The sequence below is a fragment of the Nelusetta ayraudi genome, unplaced genomic scaffold, assembly GCF_046127955.1.
Source record: "Nelusetta ayraudi isolate G7.1 ecotype Tasmania unplaced genomic scaffold, CSIRO-AGI_Nayr_v1 ptg000374l, whole genome shotgun sequence".
Classification (NCBI taxonomy): domain Eukaryota; kingdom Metazoa; phylum Chordata; class Actinopteri; order Tetraodontiformes; family Monacanthidae; genus Nelusetta; species Nelusetta ayraudi.
In genome coordinates this window covers 1-12068 of record NW_027466413.1, presented here as the reverse complement: position 1 = coordinate 12068, position 12068 = coordinate 1, and the positions used below count along the sequence as shown (strand labels likewise).

Here is a 12068-nt window from a genome sequence, read left to right as displayed (position 1 = left end):
GTAAGTCAGACCTAAACTGATGTGAAGTATCATGGAATCTTTTTGGTTGAGCCCTTCAGAAAAGTTTTGGAAGTTGGAAGAAGTTGTTGTTACTTTTCAATTTGCAGTTCGTGGCTGCGTTTCCATCACCCCCGAATTGTGCAAAAGCTAAATATCGCAATAAAAAACTGGTAATGGAAACACCTAAACTTCGAAAAACCTCTGAAATATGGCTAAACGTTTTTTACGCTCTCCTGAGGTGGTTTTCAGATGCGTCGATATAGAGGTCTATTGCAAAAGTGTCACGGAAACATTTCTTTCGCATTTACACGTCAGCAGACGTGACGTACGGGGTCACGCGACCAGTTCACTTCAAGTGGAAATGGCGCGTTGCGATTGGACGGAGGAGGAGACAGAATATTTTTTTTTTTTACAAATAATCAAAGAGAAAAATATAACAACCATTCTCAACAGCAAACAACATCAAATTGCAAATTTATCGCAAAATGTTTTGTGCCTCCATCCAAAGTGGAGTCTCGCGGGACGAGATTATATGAGACTTAGCGCGAATGCGCTTCACACCATTCAATGGAAAAACCTGCAAATGGCAATTGCACTTTGTCTAAATTTTTTGAAATATCCCTTTTATTTTGCGAAAAACTTTCACGGAAACGCAGCTAATGCTGTGACTCGTCCTCTCTGTGTGTTATAAAGCTCAGAAGCACAGTCACATTTCTAAAAGCAAGAGCAGCAAGATTTGTGAATACGTAGAGAAGAACAAATGACCGCATTGTTTTTAGATGATCTGCTGAATTGTTTTGCACTACCTGAGGAAGAGGATCCTGGCTATCAAGGCATACAGCACGATGGCGAGGAGCAGCGGGATCACGTAGAAAATGGCAAAATCGATGAGGTAAATGGGCAGGTAGAGCTCCCGCTTCACTCTGTATCCACACTGCACATGCCCATCCTGGCCCACCTGAACATCACACCACAACCATTATTGACGATTTTTGATGCTGTGAGAAAAAGTCAGAGTGACTCAGGGATGAGGTTCACACAAAAAGCCACTCTCTGAAAATGAAGAACGCTTTTTAATAACCTTTTATGCATTCCACTGCAATAGAATGAGGACATTTGTGAAAAAGGGTCTTAGCAATCATGAATGTATGATGACTTCTGCACTTACTGAAAGCTTTACAGTCTGTGCTTTTATTCAGCTTTTATTTTTATAATAGTATTTTTCAAGAAACAAAAAACATACAGGCCAATTCTTTGAAATAATGTCAATTAAGTGGAATCATCTTACCTGAATGTCAACTAAGAATAACCACAGCATGCAGTATATGCAGGTGAAGATCCAAACCCCAGCAATGATACGCTTGGCCCGGGACACCGTGCACACAGTCTGGGCCTTCATCGGATGGCAGATGGCTATGTACCTGCATAGACAGAGGGAAGCAGGTTAGACCGCCTTTAGAAGTACAGGGTTGTACTAAAGGTTAAAGGTTCAGTGTGCAATATTTGGAGATTTTGAAGAAGAAAGAGCGACATCAAGTGGTTACATTTTACATTGCAGTGTCTTTCATTCTCCCTCCCCCTCCTGAGCTGGCCAGTGTGCTACAGTAAACATGTCCACCTTCTTCTTTGTTCTTCTTTGTTGGTTTATTTGAAGACGTGAGCAGGCACCCAAATTATGAAAAGTGTTGTCAGGTGGGGCTGTATTGTCCAAACCAGCTGCCTTAGAAATATGGTGGTGCAAGATGGCAGCCGACTGGGTATAAGACCCTTGCTTTATGTATATACTTATATAGATATATTAGAACCATTCTAAAGGTTGGAAAACCAAATGACTTTTATTTTTTTACTGCAATTATACACTTTTATTAATGTGTTTATGGGCAGTATTTTAAGCTTTTACCAATATAAAAATCATAAATCAAGCCAAAGATTACACACTGGACCTTCATAGGTCCAGGATATGAAGGACCTTCATATCCTGGACCACTCATAGGTCCAGTGTGTAATCTTTTATCCTTTATCCTTTATCCTTTAGACTTGATTTTGCTTTGTAAAATATGCACAACACACACACACACACACACACACACACACACACACACACACACACACACACACAAAATAAATTATAATTAAAACTTTATAATAACACATGAACAAAACAGGCTCACCTCTCCACAGTGAAGGCAGTGATGGAGCAGGAGGACACATTGATACCCAGGTACTGGAGGTAGGTGATCCCCAGGCACCCGGCGTGGCCAAACACCCAGGTGCCCGTCAGACTGTCAGACACGTTGGGGAGCCCCGCGGCCACCAGCACTGTGAGGTCAGCTACGGCCAAGCTGACGAGGTAACAGTTGGTGGGTGTCCTCATGTGGCGGGTGGTGAAGACAACCAGGACCACCATGATGTTGCCCACGATGCCCACCACGCACACCAGTAGGACGAGGAACACCGACACCGTCTTGTACTCCAGCAGCTCCGACACAGTCATCCTGGCGCTCAGCGAGATGTTGGTCGGGGAATCGTCACCGGAGCTCACGTTGTTGGTCATGTTTGCTTGTGCCGGCTTTGTGTTCTTCCCGAGGTTTTCTTAATCGATTGCTGTGTTTATTTCAGTAAGGCTGGATCCTTGGCCGTCACTCTGAAGCGTCAACATGTTTTCTTCCCTTTTGTAAAGCAAAACCTTTTATTTATTGTTCATTTCAATGAATGAAAGATGGAACATTTTGAAGTGTTTTTATGTTTTTTAAATGACCTTTTGTCTGTCTTCAGATCCTCGCTATGACAACTATTACTACTGCTATGATAAACAACAAGTTCAATGTAACCATCCCACGTTGAAAATCAAGCCAGGCTCCGAGTGGGTTACCTAAAAAAATGAAAAGTGTACAATTAGTTGATTGTGATGGAAATTGAGTGGGTTGCCAATTTAGGTATGTCTTTGTGCAGTGATATGTCAGCACACAAAAGCACACCATGTCTTCAGCTCTGCATAGAATCCATTTACATCTGTTTTTAAGCCCAAAGTCTGTTGCTCCCTGTCCAGTACACGGATATGAAGGACAGTCAGATGACAGTTGGCAGTTATTTGAGTTCAAATGTAGCTGCTTGACAGGATGCTGCTGCTGAAAGGATGTGTTTAGAAGATGAACAGGCCAAGTTGATATTGGCCTGGAGGAGGAGGTACAAGTTGCCCTCTGTGCACTAACTTCTCCTTATCCTGAGGCCAACCTTGGAATTCACCCATGCTCAGAGGTTGGCTTAGCCTTCACTTCACTTCAGTATATTATATCACTGTAACAGAAGAAGGATCGGCCTGTTTACAATCCCACTGTGATGCAAAGCGTACTGAGAGACCCCTTGATCTATTTTGTATTTGCCACTCATTCAAAATGGTAGCAATGGTTTTCTTTCATATCTGAGATTGTTCTTGTCTCCAGATTTTGTTCACTTGATTAATATGTTACCGTACTTGAGGGCAGTAAGAAGGGCAAGTCTAAAGACAGCTTGGGCTCCAACAGATGTCAGTTTGTAGTTAACACACTTTAGCATCTATTAGCATTGTTTCTGTTGCTTGTGATGCTTAACCATGACGGTCGTTCGATCTAAAATCAATGCAAACACACGAGTGCTTTCCAAGGGTTGTGTGCTCAGAGAAATTTTTTGCGCAAAACAAATTTGACTTTTGAGTAAAGGAGCATACTTATGTAGCAATGCGTGGGCTATAAGTATTGTGAAACCCCTCAAGATCACGGAATTGAGGTATTCCAATCAGTTCCATAATTTCACGAGTATGACAGCAAGGCACCTTGGCATGCAGACTGCCTCTTAAAACATTTGAGAACGAATGGTTCTCAAGAGTCTCACGAGTCTCAGTCAAATTTAAGCATGGTACCGTGATAGGAATACACATAATTAATAGTTTATCTCTGAAAACACCTTTTGGCAGCTCCTTTTGCTCCTCTTCCAGCACAGTCAAACTCGAATCTTAGCTACCCCTCCTGAGACCTGCCTCTAATAAATTGAGGTGGACATAAAGTGAAAAGTAATTTACTTCCACTATGCTGCCATCCCAAAGCCAGGCAGCCAGCCATGCTCGCTACCCATGTTGCCCAAGGCCCCACGAGTCTAATATTAAAGAAAGAAAGTCTTAGGATGAACATGAAGTGTCCTTGTGGTAACGACAGTGAAGGGATTTAACGCTTCATGTGCATGGTGGGAAAAACACCTCTTGACACCAGTTGTCGCTGATTAGCAGACATGCTTATGGGCATTGCAACTTTTATCCATGTGTCTGGTTTTTTTTATACCTATGTGCAGTCATGTGAATCTGTCTGTTTCCAGTTTTCCATTCTGATATCATTTTTAAAAAATTGCTGGCAGACTGCAGTTCGCAAAACACTGCAGTCAGAAGAACGATGAAGACAACCGTGATTTTTGACAAATGCATGAAAATCTTGGCAAGGCCTGGAAGAAACCCCAACATTGCTGCAGAACTGTGGTTAAGACATAGATTGAGTGTCCCCGGTAAGAAAGCCAGCTATTGGCTGTCCTAAAAGTCACCAGAGGTCCTAGATGATGTCATCAACTAATCTGCACAACTGGACATGTGCGTTTAATTGTAATGGACACAGACGGGCTGTATGAGAGAGAATAACATCGTAGGGGAGACAAACAAATATGTTTAATGTGTTTAGAACGACAAAGTTGATTTGCATCTTGAGAGAAAAGAAACACTTCAGCTGGAATAACTTCTTGCTTTTTTCTTACATTTGGTTTAGTTTTTAGTCTTACTTTATGGTCCACATTTGGACAACAAATGACAAGTAAAAAAGCCATATAAGTAACCATAACCATAATAAATAGAAACAAAGTGACCATTTTAACCATAACACTTGAAACGTAAAAAAAACAAACTACATTACAAAAAGAATTGTAAAAAAAGAATTTCAAGCTTTGCACATTCACACTGGACACGGGGGTATAAACATCTGCTCTGACTCGCTCGGACGGAAGGAGATTTATGATCAGACAAGAAGAACGGTGCATGGTTGCGGGTCATAGTCGCCAAAAGTCTCCAAGAGCCAGAAAATACAGGCTGAGTTTTCTAAGAAGAGCGAGGAAAACTGCAATTTCCATCACTCGGACATTTCTGTGTGGTGTTTGCATGGTCCCCCTGTGCCTGCCAGGGGACTACCAGGGTTTACTGCACCCACCACATTTTAAACATGCACATTGAACCAATTGGTTAATCTGAATTTGATGCAGGTTTGAGTGTGACTGTGGGCGGTTATTTGTCTCTATAAGTGACTCTGCGCTAAAGTGTGACTCATATATTTAATATAATAACTGAAAGAGCTGTGTGTTGTTATTGATTTAAAAGCTGTCTTTTGAGACCTGACAGACCAATTCAAAGAACTTGCATGTCTTTAAAGTAGATGCAATTAGAATGTCTAAAAATAGAAATGTCTTCTTTTTGGTGTTTTTATGAAATTGATCAAATAATCAAACTCATGCGGCGCCTGTCAGGTTCAACATCTATGCTTCTCTCTTATTCTATTTTTTTATTTTTTTATTTATTTTTAAGCTTGAGATCTAAATATCGTTACACATTTGAAAGGTGACAGACATTAATAAGCATTTCAAAGTTGTGTTTCATCTTGCTCATTAGCAAGGGAATAACAGAGTAATCATGTAAATTACCTACCTCTTTGGAGCGGAACATCTTGATATTTCCTTTTAAAACGAGAGAGCAATTAATCCTGTTTCATGACAGTCGAAAGCCGGCTACACCAAAGCCATGCCGAACTCATCACATCACACTAAGCCCGTCTACCGGTGCTTGAGATGTGTCAGTAAACACCTCACGGAAGCAGCGCTGTTGCCTTTCACAATAAGGCGCAGTGATGAGACACCCTTTTCATTTTTCTTATCTTTTCTTTTGAAAAAGGTAAAGCAAAATGAACCAATAAAACACGGAAGTTCAATTCCTATTTTAGTTTTTCAATTATAATTCCCTATAAACTATCAGTGTTGAAGATATTAATTTCAATGTCAGCAAATTTGCTGTATTTGTGAATCAAATCTGAATTCTGATGCACTAAAATGCAATTTGGATGTTTCGTTTTTAAGACGATTAAAGGATGTTTTCTAACATGTATTCTGCCAGTGACAATTTATCTTGATTGTGTCTTCCGCTAAACCACGCCGCAGTGATTTTTCCTTCTCTTCACTTCTCTTCACTCAAACTTGACCATGTCTGTTCTTGTTTTTGTTTTGTTTTTTTGTTTTTTGAAGGTACAAATGTTACAGTTCACAGTAAATATGTATCTTTATAAAACTCGGTGGATAAACTCGTGCATATATTGCCATTACGTTGTTATTATAAGACAACTAAAACAATCACTCCTCAAGTAAAACCGTTCATTAAAATCTGAAAGCCCGAAGAGCACTGGTGCTCTCTAGTGGTCAATATTTGGAAGCAGGGTTGAGGTTCCTGCAGCAACAAATTGTGCACTTCAGTCTCTTGGTTAGCCAAGGAGCACTTCTTAGCGTTGTTATTTTCTGCATTATTAAGAGAGCATGTAGGCCTATTTGAAGTTAGCAGGAAAATAGTAACTGCCACCAGTATAAAAATGTGTTTTAGTAAAATAACTAAAAGTGTAATATAATAGAGTATATAATACATGGCCAACAATAGCGATAATATCACAAACAATAGACAATCCAACAACGATAAATCACAAAATCTGTTTGTTTATATACACCCGTTAAAAGGTAAAGCACAAGATTTGAGAAACGTCAATAGATACTCTGTCTTTTTTCATTTCTCCAATCATTTGCACTAACATGGGTCCTGTTTGTGTTAAAAGGGGAGGGGGGGTGGGGGGCGTCCAAAAGTATTAAATGACAGTCAGTCATTAATTACATTTTTTTTTAAAGTCTCTCCATTTTGTATACCCCTGAGTTTTTGCCCACTTAGGGTTATTGGAGTCCTGGATGAATGAATGTTCAATGCCAGACATAGGTGGATAATGGTTTATCCAGTTCATTGTAGGCCTAAGAGACTGGGAGACTATTCAACAACTATCTACACTTACATTCACATCTATTCCCAGTTTAGAGTAGCCAGTTAACCTATTGCACAACCCTTTGAAGTTGGGATGAGGGAAACCTGTGACACACTTGAACTTTCAAACTACACCACACAGAAGGCCTCAGATCGTTATCTGCTAACTTTTTGAAGAATACTCCAGCATATATCAATGATAAAAACAATATGCAATCACTTTTTTTTTCTTTTTTTTTTGTATGTGTGTGTGGTAGGAGGATTTAAGCACTGAAATGATAAACTAATCCTTTTGGGGGATTTTTAGTATTGTCATAAATCTTTAAAACTGTTGTAAGGCTATATTATGTTTGAAAATAAACATGTCCTTGTGAAGATAAAAACGAGTTATGTCAACGACAACATTTAGATGAGTGAGAAGATGACCGTTCGTTAAAAGCGGGACGTTAAAATATCACAAAAAGCTGTCCTGTCTGTTGACTTGCTTCGAGGGAGGGGCCCGTCCGTCACTTCCAGCAGCGCTTTTTACGCCCTCGAATGTCGTGTGTTGATGACGTTGAGGTAATGGCCGCCATCGTCGTGTCGTACCAAGTGCTTTATTTTCTCCACTAGAGTGTTAAATTAAACGTATATTATTTATTGTAGGCTTAAAAAAAACTATATCTGCTAGAGTGGGGCGTTCTTAACGCAATCCTGTCGTGGTTTAAAAGCTCCGGTTTGGCAAGGTGAATGAAAATGTGTGCTTGTTAGCCGATAGCCGAGTGTCTTCTTGCGTAGCTTTGTGATAGCTTGCATTGTCGGTGAAACGCTATGTAAATCCCTGCTCAGTGCTAAAGCGCCACGACCCGTAAGTTATACCTTACAGTTAACCGCCTATTCATTTTTAGTATTTGTCTCCGAGTGTTGGCTTTCGGAGAAGGCCGTGCGCTCGGTTGTTATCTGAGCTTAGCAACTTGCACTGACAAATTGTGGCCCTCTATACAGCAGAGCGCGACCCAACAGTGAAGCGTTAACATACCGGTCGTGTTGCTGGCTGGCCCGCTATAATTTTGACGCCTGAACGTATTTTTCCTATTGTTTATGTGCAGCGGGCTAACGTGTCATTGGCCACACACACGGTACTTGCAGTTGTGCAGTCGTGGTTGAACCCTTGTTGGCCATTTAGTTAGTAGCGTAGGACAGCGGTAGCTAAGCTATTGCTTTGCTTTTTAGCTAGCGCTGCATGCCTGTCGATAATTGCAAGCACTTCAAAGCGTTCGGCCTGTGTCGATGCATTTTCTAAACGTTTTTCAAAAGGTTCTGCATTTTTATTTGATTGCTGAATCCTTGCAATTTGCAGGCGAGAGTAGAATGCTGCTGGAAGCCAAGTTTCATATACGCACCAGCCAACGTGTTGCTAAGCTTGTTATATTAGAATTTAGTGTAGCATTATTACTCATTACCTACTTTGAAAAATAAAAGTATTGTAAGGTTAAACCCGCTCTGAATGCTAAATAGCGTATATACCATGTGATTGATTTTCTGTATTAATTATTTAATTCAGTATTAAATCTCTGCTGCACTTCAACATATGCTATTATTCTTATATTGTTTTTCCTGTTTATTGTAGAATATTCTTTAATGGATACTCCTCAAAGCCCTTGCCAGTCCCCTCTTTCTCCTGAGGAGGAGGAAGAGCGAGCCCTTTCTGACAGTAAACTGCTGGAATCCTCAGAGGAAGATGATAGACTCATCTCAGACAGTGAAATGGTCCCGGCAGAGGAGAACGATGCACTGATCGAGGAGGGCAATGAGGACGCCGACAGCCTTGGAGGAGATTCAGCATTGGAAGAGGAAGGAGAAGACGAGGAGGATGAAGTGGTCCCCGACTTTGTGTCCGACTCGGACAATGATGAGCCCGTTGAGGATGGAGAAGGGTTGGAGCAAGAGGACGGTAGCGTTATGCTTGTGGAGGGCGATGAAGACTGTGGGGAGAGAGGGGAGAAGGAGAGAGACGAGCAAGAGGACGCAGTTGCCGATGGCCCACAGTCTCCTGACTCGGAGGCCGAGCGGGACCAGAACCTCTTTGCAGAAAAGGAGAGAGAAGATCGGGCAGGCACATACAGTGCGTATCAGAAGGAAGCCGAGGCAGAAGCTGACGCGGATGACGAGGACAAAAGCAAGGCTGAGGACGATGATCGGATAGACGCCAAGGAAAGGAGGAGAGTCATTGCCGTCAGAGAGATGAAGGACGATTCGTCGTCTGTTACCAGGGAGCTCGACGAGCATGAGCTGGATTACGACGAGGAGGTTCCCGACGAGTCCAGCATCCCCGCGCACGAGGAAGAGGACGATGAGGAGGAGGCAAAGGTGGATGGCGAAGAGGAGGAGCGTGCAAAGAATATCATCCAGAAGAAGGAAAGGAAACCAATAATGCCCCCGTCTCCTAAAGACGGTGAGTTCAAGAGGGCAGAGGAATCAAAGGGGCCCGAGCGGGGGCGCAGAGATTCTTTCAGAGACAAGAAGAAGGATGAGGATGATGGAGAGATTGACGAAGGAGAAATTGATGTAAGTGTTTGACGCGACATTTGCACTCTGATTGGTTTGGTGAAGTTTGTGTTGTTACTGTCTAAAATAGCTGCTGAAATGCACAGATTTGGACAGATAAAAAAAAAAAAAAAGCTTGCGATTAGTTGCAACTTAAACAATCGTTGCTGGTTTGCAGGATGATGACCTGGAAGAGGGGGAGGTCAAAGACCCTTCAGACAGGAAGATCCGACCCCGACCTATCTGCAGATTCTTCATCAAAGGTAGGTGTGGGGAGACTGATTTCCTCAACCCACTCATGTGACCATACACCCCTCTGTTCTTTTCTCATGTCAAAATGCTTCATGTTGATGGATGGGGGTTTAGTGTACGGGTGAGATTTTTCAGGGGCACACTGTCAGTTTTTATTGTGTTCTGTTCAGTGGAATTCTCATGAAAGAACTAAACCAGGACACAGCTAGTAGAAACCTGTGTCACTATTTTTTAAACAATAACAAAAAACATCTGATAATTATAATGATATATAAGCATTTGATAATAAGTGTGTTCAATGAACTTCCACATTTTTAACAGAAACATGTTCACAAGTGTTACTTTCCCACTGGATGTAAACAGTAAACTCTTATTTAGTGATGCCATTTTGTTTATCAATTAATCCAGATTTTTATCTGTGCGGTCCAAATTATCAACAGTCATTTTTCCTAAATGGTTTTATTCTCTGTAAAGTACAGACGCACCACACAAAATACCCCTTAGGTCCTCCAACTGGGTGAGGAAACACTGAAAAGAAGGCGATCTAGGATGGTTTGACGTGCAGTACATCTTACAAATAAATATATGTATACAGCAACAGCGAAACAATCAGCAGTGCATACAATGAATCATTTTGCCACGGGACTCCTCCAGGCCAAACTCATATTGATCCAGATGCATATGAGCAACAGGTGGAGGAGTAGAACCATAAAGAGTCTTCAATTTATCCAGAGACAAGGTGTAGGAAACCAGATGTTCATGCTGATTTGTAGGAACTGTGTGTGTTACATCACGGCAATGCCAGAACTGCACTGCACCGTGTTCTCCATGAAAAACGTAGGTAGCCGAGCTCAAAGAAGACGAGCAGCACAACCGTTGTAGTAAATTCCCTGTGTGCCAAAAAATGCCTCATAATTCACTTATCTTGTTTCTATTGATCTGGCGAGCCAAAAAAAACAAACAAAAAATCCAATAAATTACGCAGTCCCACCATAAAGATATCGTATTAATTATTTAAATCAATGAAACATTGCAGTAGCCAGGTGGGTGTATCAAATCTCTCCACATCACCAAATTATGAAAGATTTTGTGAACCTGTCACTGTTTGAAATGTTTCCTTTTAATACTTCAAACTAACCAGCAGAATTCAGACTGGGTCTGGATGAGACGTTCTCCCATTCAGTGAGGAAAGTTACTCGGGATGCGTAATAGAATTAAAGACAATTCCTTATTTTGAACAATTTTTTTACTCTCACTTTTATTTAGTTCAACATTTAGAAATGTTCAAAGCGTGAAGCTTCAAACACCAGAGTACAAACAGTAATATGGGGATGGATGTTTTGATAAGGCAAACAGTGCTCAGACATCACATAAATCATAGACGGTCAATGTTTGCCATCCCATTGCAACACATTTCTCAAAACTATTCTCCAGCAGGGGGCGGTGTAGTCCAGTTATTACACTTGCCTTCCGCCTGTAGTCACAAAAAGTTGAATTTAGTTTTTAGCTTGTTGTGTGTTTATTAACTGTTTACCACATCATTAGATTTATAACAAATGTATACAATTATTACAGTCTCAATGTTTGAAACATCAGAAATTTTATGAAGGATATTGGCGGTTTTGTGACTCCTTTTGTGACTTTTTCAAATGGTGGAACTCGAAACTTGACTGGTTGCTTCTGTAATGCAAAAGTGCAGCATTTTATTTGAATTAACAATTGTGGCAAACATTGGTTCATCAATACCTGGTAATTTGTTGAAGCGAAATCTGCTGTAATTTACTTGGCTATTCGTAATATTTGATCTTGTCGCGCGCAGGGAACTGCACCTGGGGCATGAACTGTCGCTTCATCCACCCCGGGGTCAATGACAAAGGCAACTATTCACTCATCAGCAAGCCAGACCCGTTCCCACCTAACGGTGCCCCTCCTGGAGGACCACACCCACTCATACCCAATAATCCCTGGGTAGGTTGTTATGGACATGTCCCGCAGATCAACACAAACTCTAGTCATCCATTTATCATATTTACTTTGTATGATTCCTTTGTATTGCCAGCACATGTGAAGAAATTAACAATAAAGCCGACTTAAGCTTTATTTTTGTCCCATATTATTTGCCTCTACTGCTTTCTGTGGGAACGTGTGAGGTCACAAAAGAAAATGTCTTAATTTTTTTCAGGCCGGCCCTGCGGTGGAGGAGCTTCCCCCTCCGCCG

At 41.2% G+C, this 12068-nt stretch overlaps 2 protein-coding genes across 2 annotated transcripts; one reads left to right on the top strand and one right to left on the bottom strand.

Annotated features, from left to right (window-relative positions):
- Positions 1 to 806: 806 nt before the first annotated feature.
- Positions 807 to 5831, bottom strand: LOC142882629 (thyrotropin-releasing hormone receptor-like; the record flags this gene model as incomplete). The annotated part of the gene is made up of 4 exons (XM_076017427.1): positions 5711 to 5831; positions 2172 to 2872; positions 1289 to 1421; positions 807 to 958 (listed from the first exon to the last, which is right to left on the bottom strand). Coding segments are annotated over exons 2-4 (668 nt in total), but the record flags the coding sequence as incomplete, so codon positions are not given.
- Positions 5832 to 7639: 1808 nt separating this feature from the next.
- LOC142882628 (uncharacterized) lies at positions 7640 to 12062 on the top strand (the record flags this gene model as incomplete). The annotated part of the gene is made up of 5 exons (XM_076017426.1): positions 7640 to 7797; positions 8682 to 9619; positions 9777 to 9861; positions 11670 to 11818; positions 12033 to 12062. Coding segments are annotated over exons 2-5 (1191 nt in total), but the record flags the coding sequence as incomplete, so codon positions are not given.
- Between the last annotated feature and the right edge of the window lie 6 nt (positions 12063 to 12068).